Source organism: Protopterus annectens, chromosome 7.part1, assembly GCF_019279795.1.
Source record: "Protopterus annectens isolate FY-2018-M chromosome 7.part1, PAN1.0, whole genome shotgun sequence".
In the NCBI taxonomy this organism is placed as follows: domain Eukaryota; kingdom Metazoa; phylum Chordata; order Ceratodontiformes; family Protopteridae; genus Protopterus; species Protopterus annectens.
In genome coordinates, this window is record NC_056740.1 from 538,758,696 (window position 1) to 538,771,219 (window position 12,524).

At 41.6% G+C, this 12,524-nt stretch overlaps 1 protein-coding gene across 5 annotated transcripts in view; it reads left to right on the top strand.

The window, feature by feature from the left end:
• Positions 1 to 12,524, top strand: part of ZNF280D (zinc finger protein 280D) — a 3,097,091-nt gene that overhangs the window by 2,173,240 nt on the left and 911,327 nt on the right. For all 5 annotated transcript variants that reach the window (XM_044078966.1, XM_044078968.1, XM_044078970.1 and 2 more), the window contains one exon: positions 2,399 to 2,517. In XM_044078966.1, coding sequence (XP_043934901.1) covers positions 2,399 to 2,517 — 119 coding nt within the window. The remainder of the gene's footprint in view (positions 1 to 2,398; positions 2,518 to 12,524) is intronic.

Consider the following 12,524-nt stretch of genomic DNA (forward strand, 5'->3'; position numbering starts at 1 on the left):
ATGCAGCACTCATCACATTTAGGCACATTTTTGATTGTGTTAAATATTATGAGGAAGGCTTGGCGACCTAACACAAGAATATCGTGCCTAAAAAGTGGAAGAGAATTCTTGTGTTGCCATGCTATAGACTAGGATCAATTCTTTACAAATGTCCCTGGCTCTTACCTATGTCAAAACTTTACAGAACATGACTGTTTTAAAGTTCTCTAAATGTACATGTGTCAGATAGTCCAGCTTCCCTGCCAAGGTGAACCCCCTGATACTTCAGTTGCCAGTTAAGCAACTCTCAAATGGTGTTTTGCACCTTATAACACCAAAAAGACATTATTCCATCATGGTACTGGGATCATAACTAAGTCTTATGAAAACTTGCCACCCTCTGAACATGCCACCCCCCCCCCCCCAACCTTTCCTGCAAGACCACTTTTTTTGGTAGCTGTCACTTAAACAAGAAGACTTTCAAAATTAGAGGGTCTTATGAGAAAAAAAAAAAAAAAAACTTGATATTTCATTAGGACAATCATCTTTCATGCCTAAAGTAGTTCCAGAACTGTTCTTAACCCCTTTGTGGGCGAGCAGCATGATTGGACATATTGCATTCTTTGTAAGTGCACAGGCAGATGAAATTTATTTGGTGAGGACAAGGAGGGTGAAGTCAGTCAAACAAGTCATTTGCTGCCTTTGCAAAAAAAAGGAGGGAAGTTTGTAAATTAGCAGACTGTATCAAAATGGCTAGTTTACTGTGTCTTCTTTTGATATACTTTAAATTGTAAAATTGTTCTTGGCCATGTTAAGGGCTATTCTATTGAGCTACTACAGCCTTTCTTACAAGGGAAACAGGCACTCCATTTTGGAAGCAGCTGCCTGGTTATGTCATTCCTTGTCTTCGACAAACTCTGTGCCTTGGGTTTTGCATCCAGTACCAGAGCAGAGTTTGCCATGGCCATCCTTCAGGGTCTTCTCTCTTCACATTCTTCTCATAGCCAGCCACACCACACTAGTCTTTGAACTCTGGAAGTCTTTTGAGATATGTTGACTGCAGCAGTGAATATTACAATGAATGTAGTACCATTGTGTTAGAAAATTAGCTTAATTGTAGATGTTTGTTCATATTCACCATGGAGGTCCTAATTTCCTCCCACTATCTCCTGTGCTGTTCTTTTAAACATCCTGGGGTTGAGGTGGGTACCCTGTTTTTATTCCTTCATTATTCCTTACTAAGCACCCTCCTTACTCTGGACTCCTTTAGGACCCAGAAAGGTGTATTGAGAGATTGTGGTTGGGTGTCTTTCTTGGGGATGATGCTCCCAGGTCCACTTTTACTTGGATACTTTTGCAGAGGGGCTCCCTATTGAAATGTTGGCTCGATGACCAAAAAAAAAAAACACCAAAAAACTTGGAGAAAAGCGAATCTCGAAAATTGTTGTTCTCCTTTACACTTCTTTTTGCAGAGAGGCAAGCCCTGACTCCCTGAACTTACTCCATGATTGCCATATATCAGAGAAAGGGAATATTCTGAGAAGTGGCATCTTGGACTTGGTAAATATAAGTCAGTTCTTTTGGCCTTTCAATCTCCATATTTCAGAGCTCACTGTAGCAGGTCCCAACATTTCAAATGGTTGCCTGCAGTCATCTCTTGATCCACATAGAGCAAGAAAGCTGTGAAGCTAGCATCACCCGACACCTCATTATATTGCCATTGTCCTTGTATCTGGTGGGAAGATACAGCTGTGGAAGGCAGGAATTCCTGATGTCATGACAGCAGCAGCAGTGTATATACTTGGGCAGATGCCCAAATCTGCAGTTATGGTAAGTTTTGAACACAGCTGTACTTTGACTACCCTTATACATATATACTTTCCATAATAGGTCAGAGCATGAGCAATACAGTAAATAAGCCACATCCCTGTTCAACACAATGCCATATGGAAATTTAATTTGTATTTCATGTTGAATGTCATAGGTTGTAGTTAATTGGCAGCATAAGCACTTTTAAAACTGAAGTGTGAGAGTGTTACGTGGGATCTTTTGGAATTGGTAAACATGAACTATATTTATACTTTGAGCTTGAATTTTACCACATAATGAGTTTATTTGACAAGGAGGTACCTTTTGTGAAACTGAGTCTGTTTCTTGCTTCATAGTTTTCAGAGATCTTTGGCTTGCTTCATCTTTATGTATGTATTCATGTAGACAAGAAAAAATATCTTGTATTATGTTTAAGCAATAGCAAAACAAAACAAAATAAAAACACAGATTTTGTTTGGTAAACTGCAATGTTTATTCTTAAATTCCTAATTGTTTTAATTTGGTTTGTAATCCATTAAGTATACACTTTCAGTGCTGTTTTGCAAAGACTGCTTTTCTAATCTGAATTTTTTTTTTTTTTAATCCATAGGGGTATCACAGTAGTGTGTCTTAACTGTGATTTCTTAACAGATGTTTCTGGTTTGGATCAAATGGCAACACATCTAAATGAAAATGACACTCATACCTGTCAAGTAATTGTGGAGAGTGGTAAGGTTATAACAGTGGGATGCTGTTTCTCTAAGTAATGTCCATCCTTTTTTAAGGCATTGTCAGGTTGCATGAGTAGCTTAAATTTCCATGTTAGGTGGTACTTTTCACTGCATTTCTCTTCCCATGGGAAAGCATCTTTTCTGCAGAAACTAATATTGTTTGGGGACACCAATAGGGAAGGATGGATTTCCCCCCTTTAGATTGTAATTGATTAGCTTTGGTGCTGGAGGAGATGACTGGGGCACAGTGGAAGTGAGTAGATGGCATTGGCTTAACATAACGGGGCAGAGAAAGAAAAGGAGTGAAGAGAATGACGGCCAGTGAAACCTTTCCCAGTATTTCACAGTGCGATGGAGGAGAAGCGGAGAGTGATGATACCCCCTCCCCCACCTAGACTCTTAAACCAACTATACTACCGCCACTAACTAGCTAGTTGTCTTTACATACTTTAAAATCTTGTCTGATAACTTTGTTACTAATATTATAAACAACAAGAAACTATCTTCACTTGCAACATTTACTGTATATACTGTTGATAATCAATATCTTGTTGTATTAAATCCAACAACCTGTAATGTTTACTATTGCTGCAGCTTTGCATATCTATTTATCATGTACATGATGTGGAGCTTTGCTCCCTGGGCATCTGCTGAAAAAGGACCTGTGTCCAGTCAGAATTTCCCGGTAAACAAATGTAAGTAAATAAATAAAAACTCCAAGTGAGTGAGAGAGAAATTTGTAGAAAGAAGAAATGGGGAAGTTGGACTGAACACTGAGCAGGTGATGTTGGAAGGGGAAGATGAAATATGAGAATGGGGAATACCAAAGTATGCCAACACAGCAGCAGTACTTAAGAGAACAGTGCTTCTCCTGACTCCTGAGAGTAATTAGCAGTCTAGTCTGAATATCAAACAAAGGGACTAAGCTAAATTAATACATTTGTATTGTAGCCTTTGGGGTTTTTTTTCTCTTTTTTGTCAACATTTTTTTTTTTGTAATTGTATGAAACAAATTATCAAAGGGCAAAGAGGCCTAAAGACAATCAGCACAACAGTAAGTACTTAAGAAGATTAAAATAAGCACCTCAAATAAGCAGAGAGAGACATCAAGGGGACATTTAATTGCTATAGAGTAGAGTCTGCCGCATGGCAAGAAAAAGTGAAATGACTCTAATATGAATGTTTAATAATTAAGTACTATTAACTTCAAATGTTTGAGTTATATAGGCAAGAATAGACATTGAGGAGACCTTTAATTGCTGTAATGTGGAGCCTGTCACGCGGCAAGGCAAACTGAAATTATTCTTGACCAAGACCGTGTAATAATTGATAACTATAAATGTTTAAGGAGGAGTTGTTGCCTTGGTAAGAGGAATGTTAAAGGGATAAAAGCTGAAACAAGCTACTGTAGGACAGAGAAGCTCTAAGTAAGATAACCAGCATAACAATAAATAGTTAAAACAGTGATTGTAGCAAATGTTACAAATAAGCAGAAAAGTGTATTGAGAGTGGACATATAGTTGTAGTAATACAGAACCTGTTGCATGGCAGGACAAACTGGGAATGTTATTTGAGTAAGACTGCTTAACAGTTATATGCTGTTAATGAATAAATATGTCAAAAGAGCTATCATTATTGCCCCAGTATAAGGGGCAAAGTTAAGCTAGAGCCATGAGGATTTCGGAGTAAAAATTCCAAAATTACTGAGCAAACACAAAATGGCATTGTGTTGATGTGAAAGGAGTAAAAGTGAACATACTACTACACCTTAATAGGGAGAATATTTAAGGAGTAGAAGAGTCATAAATATTCAGTAAAGAACTAAAATTTGAAACTTGAATGTGAGGTTATTGCAGAAGTGGTGGGGAGAGATGAGAGAATATAAAAAAGATTTCACCTCATGGAAAAGCATACATACAGGATAATAAAGATTGGTCAGAGGCTCAAACTGTAAGAGTAACTGGGAAGAGGACTATAGGATTATGGGGAAACTGTATGTAGTTGCAACATATTACCTACAGAGTTTGAGTTATTGTTGTGTAAATGTTAGTAGTGCTGCAAAATTATAGTTATGCACTTACCATAACTTGGCATCTGTGTTATCTGTAGTCACCATTCATATCACGTTAGGGTCTTGAATTTGATATCGGATCCGAGCCAGCATATTCAGAACACAGCTTAGCTCAAACTCCTCCCCTCCCATAATGCTCTGCTGCTCTACACTCCCTCAGATCGCGTTTGCATAACGAAGGAAGACAGATAAATCATAGAAACCAAATAGAACCTCCAAATCCAACCAAGTTTCCAGGCAGGGGGCTGGAGGGGTGGGATTGTGATGAATGGTGACTACAGATAACACAGATGTCAAGCAATGGTAAGTACATAACTATAAATTTGATGTTATCTAGTCACCATTCCTCACTTTAGGGTCAGAGTCCCTAGCTACCCAAATCCTGGGAGGTCTCAAGGAAGGACATGCCAAAGAACTCTGGAGCCAAATGAAGCCCTTCCTCTGGAAATCAAATCCAACTTATAGTGGGAAACAAACATTTGGGGAGAAGACCCATGTTGCTGCTGCACAAATGTCATCTAAAGATTGACTATCTGCAAAGGCAATGGAAGTAGAAACTGCCCTGATTGAATGAGCCCTCACTGGTGTAGCTAAGGAAATACCTTCTGAAGAATATATAAAGGAAATACATTGCGAAATCCAACAGGAAATCGTGACTTTAGAAATACTATTAACAGAGAAGGCAACAAATAATTGGTCTGAACGCCTAAATTCTCACATTCGGTGTAAATAAAAGCAAAGTTGACGATGAACGTCCAGTATATATTCCCTTTTATTGGAATAGTTAGGGAAAAATACTGGTTAAGCGAATACATTGGTTGATATTCGCTGGTAAGTCCAGTTTAGACATGAAGGATGGGTCATGTTTTAGAGACGCACTGTCCTTGTGGAAAATTAAATAGGGTGGCTTGACGGTAAGAGCTTGCAACTCCGAGACTCTCTTTGCCGAAGTAATTGCCACTAAAAAGACAGTCTTCTAGGAGAGAAATGTAATATCGCACAAAGCCGCTGGTTCAAAGGGTGGTTTTGTTAACGCCTGTAGTACCAAAGTCAAATCCCATGGAGGAGAAGGATGTTTAACAGGAGGCCTTAATAGAAAAATCCCTTTTTAAAAGGCCTTACAGAGGCATGCAGAAAAAATCGAATCACCCCCAAGGTGAAAATTTGAAATTACTGCCAACTGTACCTTGATAGTGGAAAAGCTAGCTCCTTCTTTAAAGAGAGAGGTCAAGAAGAGAAGTATTTCAGGAGTAGGGGTGGAGAAGGGGTCTAAATTCTTATTCTTTGCCCAAACCGAAAAGCTCTTCCATTTACTGGAATAGAAGTTTCTGGTAGAAGACCTCTGGGAAGCAAGAATAATCTCCTTCATGGGTGAAGTTAGCTTGGACTTAGCCAAAATCACTGGAAGTGGACATACCACGCTGTCATATGTGTAGGGTCTGAAGATTCGGGAGTGGTAGGACAGAAGGATGAGATGGCAGATCCGAAATTGGATCGAGCACCCAGGGTGGATGCCTCAAATGAGACTGTAGAAGGGGGAACCACACCTGCTGAGACCAAAAGGGGGCATTGAGGATCATTTGACTCTTGAGGCATCTAGCTTTCTGAAGTACTCTGGGAATTAGTGATAATGGTGGAAAGGCTATTTGACCCATGAGGAGCGGATCGAAGGGGGGGGGGTGGGAGATTGGATCCCTGACCTATGGGTTGGGGAAGCCAGAAGCCCCAGATCCATTTGAGCTTTCAGGAAGGCTCACATCATCCTGTCCATATCCATAGGGAGGACACTCCTGGAAAATTGGGAGGAGATGGAGGACCTACTGGGAGAGTCATGCCTGGAACTCTGGTGTCTTTTGCTCTTCCTGGAACGAGACCTAGCTGGAGAAGACAGCTGCTTAGGGGGCAGAGGATCCAAGGGAAGATCCTCCACTGCTATAGGCTCTGGCATGACTCCCTGATCTGACCGGATTGGAACTGAGCTCAACAAAGGATCCGAGGAAATATTTCTCAAATCCCTTGGATCCGAAAGGGTCAGATCTGAAGGCATGGTGCCTCCCTCAGATCCGAAGGTCTGGGACATTGAAGTTACTGGATCCGAGAGCTTAGTGTCCGAGCCCTTGGATCCAGGAGTAGACTCCCTGGAGATCTGGGACCCGAAGATCTCGGATCCGAACCTGCCCTAGCTGGAGCCAGATCCGGGGACCCAGGATCTGACAGCCTGGGATGCTTGGTCGGGATCTCCTCAACAGAAGGTTTCTTTTTAGCCCCAGGAGGGCCAGCCTTGGCCGGGGAAGCAGTGACCAAGGTCCCTGCATTGACCAAACCCTTAATTAAAAGTTTATTGTGACGGTCGACCAAAGCCCTTGGGTTGAATGCGGCACAAATGCTGCATTCCACCTTGAGGTGGTCGCCGCCGAGGCAGTAAAGGCACTCCTCGTATGAGTCAGAAATAGGCATTTTCCATCCACAAAAGGAGCACCTTTTAAAACCTAAAGGTTTTTCTGACATGGCCGAACCGTAAGCAAAACCCGAAGTCCACAAAACAAGCCAAGGTTCGAAAGCCTATAATCCGTCCAAAACACTCACACACACACATACACACACACACACACACACACACACACACACACACACACACACACACACACACACACTTAAGAAACACTCCCACACCACAAAACAGCTAGGCCGAAGACAAAACCCTGAGGAAAAAAGAACCTAAACTAGGTTAAGACTCGGCCATGAGGGGATAGATAAGAGGGGAAAACTACCCACTAACACTAGAAACTCAAGGAATAACAAGAAAATTCAATAATCTGTGCTAAATACACTTCAGGAGCTGAGCAATCTCCGTCTGACTGACTGAGCGGCAAACGAGATCTGAGGGAGTGTAGGGCAGCAGAGCATTATGGGAGGGGAGGAGCTTGAGCTAAGCTGTGTTCTGAATATGCCAGCTCGGATCTGATATTGGATCCAAGACCCTGACGCGAGGAATGGTGACTAGATAACATCAGATGTAGAAGAATTATACAGTTCCCTGAAAAGTCCAGGAGGTGCAAGATGGTAGAGTCAGAAGACTATATCACAAAAAGTTGAGGGGGAAAGGGAGGTGAAAGTATCCCAATCATGACAAGAGCTTTACACTTGTTGACCTGTAATATAAACTGCATGGTGGGGAACAAAGAGGCAGCAAGTGACGCACTCATTTGAATAGAATTAGATATAGTGTTCCTACAGGAGACGCATTTATTTGAAGAGGAACATAGATCATTAGTAAGTGGGAGGTTCAGAGAGCAGCAAAGGTCAGCAGCCATAGAGAACAGGAAAAGAGGAACTATGATTTTAATTAAAAAAAGAGACTAACATTGTGCAACTGTTATTTACCACCATAAGTAGGGACGAATGAGATAAAGCAGGTGTTATGGACAGAATGTTACAAGTGGACCTAGGCAAAGTAAAATAACAAACAGGGAGTCAGTTCAACAAATTAAATACTTGACTTTGTGGATGTTGCAATATTCTTTCCAGGAGCCAAAACTAGAACATGTAGATCACCATAACATGAGACATTAACAAGATTATACAGATGGGTGTCCTAGATTTTATCACAGCAGAACATGTGGACGTTCTGAGAGATGTGTTTACATGTCCAATACTGCTGTCTGATCACATGCAGGATAGACTGATTTTGGGGGAAAGACTGAGGGAGAAGGTGTTTGCACATTGAAGACTGGACATCTCTTGGCTGAGTCATCTGCGGGGGGGGGGGGGTGTAATTCAGTTTTATGAAGAAACTGTAAGAGAGAGAAGCAGCAGATCGAAGGTGCAAGAGTGGGGTAAAATAAAGCAGAGATTGCAGGTAAAGCAAGGGAAGAGACTCAAAGCTGTGAAGAGAGAAAAAGGAATGGGAAAAAAAACAAAGTTGGTAAATCTAAAGAATCTTCAGCTAAGAAGGGAACATTTATCGACACAGGAAGTAGAAGAGTTAATTACCTTAGAAAATGAATATAGAGGGTTGTTGGGAAAACAAATTTGCAGGAAACAGGTAGTGTTAAAAGCTCTGTTTAAAGACAATTCCGAAAGATATCAAAAAAATTTATGCTGGGACGCTAAGACAGATCAGAGTAGAGATCTATATTTATATTGTGTTGTCTATAGGCAGGAAGATTGGTAAGGTCTAAGAAGGGAATACATGGGATATTGCAAGGCTTTTATTCCCAGTTATATGAAGAAGATATTAATAGGCTTGAGAAAGTGCTAAGAAATATGGAAACCTTTTTTAGATCGTTGGATTTTTCAAAATTAACAGAGGAAGACGAGTACTTTTACAACCAATCACATTAATTGAAATTGAAGAGCAGATTGGTAAGATGGCATCATGTAGATCCCTGAGCAACTGTGGTTTCCCATTGAAATATGGAAAGTACTAAAAAAAAAAAAAAAAAAAAAAAAAACACTAGTGCAAATGCATACAATGTATCCAGAGAGATTAAACACACAAAAAAAGATTTAGCTTTATGGCACAGGACGCTGATTTCATTATTGTTAAAGGAAGGCACAGATCCTAGTATTTCGAGCTCATACTAGTGGATTTCTCTGCTACAGCATGATTATGAAAATGTTTATGAGTATTTTAGCATGCAGATTGGCAAGAGCATTACTAAAGGTAATGGGGGAGATCAGTGTGGTTTTGTCAAAGGAAGACTGATCTTTAACAGTGCATTACATATAACTACTGCAGATGGAGGTAGAAAAGGGGGAAACAGGATGGTCCTTCTGTCCCTGGAGGCAGAAAAGGCCTTTGATAGGGTCTGCTGGAAATATGGGAGACCCTGTGGAGAATATGATTTAATGATGAAGTAATCACTCTAATACAAGGAGTGTACTATGGTTCCACAGCAGAAGGTAATGTTAACACCAGGCTGACAAACTAATTCCATATTAAGAGAGATAGATGTCAAGGATGTCCATTGTCCCATTTGCTTTTTGTGCTGTACTTGGAGCCCTTCGCACAAAATGTTATACAGTCAGAAATAAATGGATGACTATGGCAAGGGGGCCATGAAAAGTTAGAGCTTTTTGCTGATTATGATATACTTTTCTGGGTCTGCTAGATAAAAAAATTATCAGTAGTCTTTTGAAGGGTTGAGGAATTTCAGAAGCAATAGGGCTAAACTATAATCCATCTGGTAACTTAATCCAGACCTATCCATACTTGTGAGGACATTATCAAGTAAAACATTTAGGTGTCTGGCTAGTGAAATATGTCCTTCTTTTCTGAATGTATCTGATGAAGCCCTCCTGTTTTGAAGTTCGGATGAAAGCGCTAATCAGTTGTGGTTTTATTAAAAGAACGTTTGCTTTGTAACCAGCTCAGTGTTCATTTGGTCATTTTATGTTTTTTTATTTATTGTGTGTATTTCTTTGGTTTGTGTACTTCTAGATGTACTGATTACCTCTTCTGCTTGGACTGGTGCTCCTACTGGGGCTCCCAGTTCTCAAGTTGGTATGTCTGAAAGTCACTTTTATGCCCTATGTTACATGAGGAGCATATTTATTTATTTTGTAAATTTATTTATTTAACATTTGTTTACTGGGACAGTCCAACTTGGAACAAAGCCAGATGTCCTTCAAGGATGCATCTGCAGTCCTAACATATGGGTTGTCTGGGTCTGGCCTCGGCTGATGTCGCACTTCACCCGACGTCATAGCTGCTGTTTATTGGGTATAAAGGCATCAGCCAACGCCATTTTCCTCAGTCTTTCTTGCCGCGTGGTGCCCGAAGCAGAAGCTGTTCGCAAGTACTGGTCGGTCAGATCCAGAGATTTCGATTACCGAAGACTTCTAAAAAGCTAAGTACCCCGTTGGGGACTCTTTCTTGCCACAGCCGATGTCAGAAAAAGTAAATAATTGTTTAACTTGTGGGAAACAAATACCTCATAAGGATTTCCACTCTTACTGCCTTCCTTGCTTAGGCCCAGACCACGACGTATCAGCTTGTCTAGCCTGTGCTTCCTTCAACCGACGGACACTTAGACGTCGGTCGGAGTTTGCAGAGGAGTTTTTTGGTCCCGCTTTTGCTTACAAAATGCCGTCGGAGACTCCGACTACGAGCTAAAAAGCGCAAGGAAAAGGACCGACACTCGCGGTCCGCGGTTTCGGCTGAAACCGCGGTTAGGCCAACCGCAACTGTCTCGGTTTCGGCTGAAACTGAGTCCTCGGTTCTTCCTTCGGCCGAAAGCATGCCTCCTACAGCCGAGGCCTCACAGAGCATGGTCGAATCTGCTACTGAAATTACTGCTACAGAAGCAGGCACCCAGGATTTGTCAGATACTATTCCTTTAGACATATCTACTCCTGCACGTGGCGCTGCTAGACCCCCTGCTTCTATGTCCATCAAGGCTTTTGCCAGGGCTAAAGCAGCTAAATCTTCTAAGGCCTTACCTGCTAAAACTACCCCACATAGGCCTACCTCTAGTTCTCAAATACTCAGCCTGGCTGAGGATCTCATTTCTCTGATCAGGGGATCACAACCTCACCCAGACAGGGCCTCTCAGCCCCCTTCAGACAAGAGGCCTAGGACTGAACCCCCGGATCCTGTCTCTACAGACTTTTCCTCGGAGGATTCGGACATTACAGACCCTCAGGAAGGCCCATATTCTCCTTATGAGGATTCTGATGCAGAAGACTCCTTTCCTTCTGCGTCTCCTCCTGAAGAATTTTCTTTTGGGGAAACCTTACATGCTATGAGGGAGCATTTCCAATGGCAGGGCCAGGATTTTTCAGATTCAAGGAAAAGGCTAAGGACTTTTTTACACTTACCACAGCATAGGCCTTTAGCCATTCCTCCAGTACTAACAGTAGTTGATGATGCATTTAATGATGCCTGTACTGCTCCTGATTCTCTTCCTCTGGCCCCTGCCAAGCCTGACAGATATTACAGGGTCCTGACACGCACTACCATTTGTATAAGGCTCCTGTTGCAGACCCCGAAACCATTTCACAGGGCCCGAAAGGTGTGGCAGCTGCTTCTGCCAAAAACTCTCTCCCCTCTGATAGGAAATCTAGAGCGTTAGAGAGATGGGGTAAAAAGGTTTATACTTCTGCTGCTCTTTCGGCTAGGGCCTTAAACTGTCAATTTCACATGATTCAGTATCAAGAATTTTTGTTAGACCAGCTAAATAAAAAACTGTCCTCTCCTGAACCTATAGACCGCAAGTCTCTTCAGGATTTGGTACATAACTCTCAGCAGGTCAGTATCCATTTTTTAAAATGTGGCTATGATGCACTGGAGGCTTCCTTTAGATCAGCTATGACTGGAACAGTGATTCGAAGATATGCATGGTTAAAAGAACAATCTTTACCAGACCATGTTAAATCAAAACTCCTAGATGCTCCCATGGAGAAACAAAGTTTATTTGGCTCCCCTGCACAGGAGGTTCTTAAGAAGGTGGAAGAAAAAGCAAAATCTGTCCAAACAGTCAAGGATTTCTTACAGGTCCAACCTCCGAGGTTTAGCAGAAATTGGCCTTCGAAAAATTGGTCCTTTCCAGACAACTCCAGAGCACAGAGAGGCAGAAATAGACGCCCAAGAGGCAGAAATCAATCTAGGGGTGCCTACAGGGGACGTCAGTGGCAACCTACCAATCAGAGAAGTACTACCACAGATTCAACTACAACCACCTCCACAGGACAGGCACAATGACTTGGCTCTGATACCGCTTACCAGGGAACAACTGGAAGCTCCCTTGGGCGGAAAGCTTGCTTTATTTTCAGACAACTGGCATTACATTACAGGAGACAAATGGACTTTACAAACAATAGACAAGGGCTACAGGTTTCACTTCCACACTCTACCAAAAAGAGGGAATGCCAAACCTACCACCAAGCCAAAAAACAGACGCTCTAAGACAAATCAACAACTTACTAAGGAT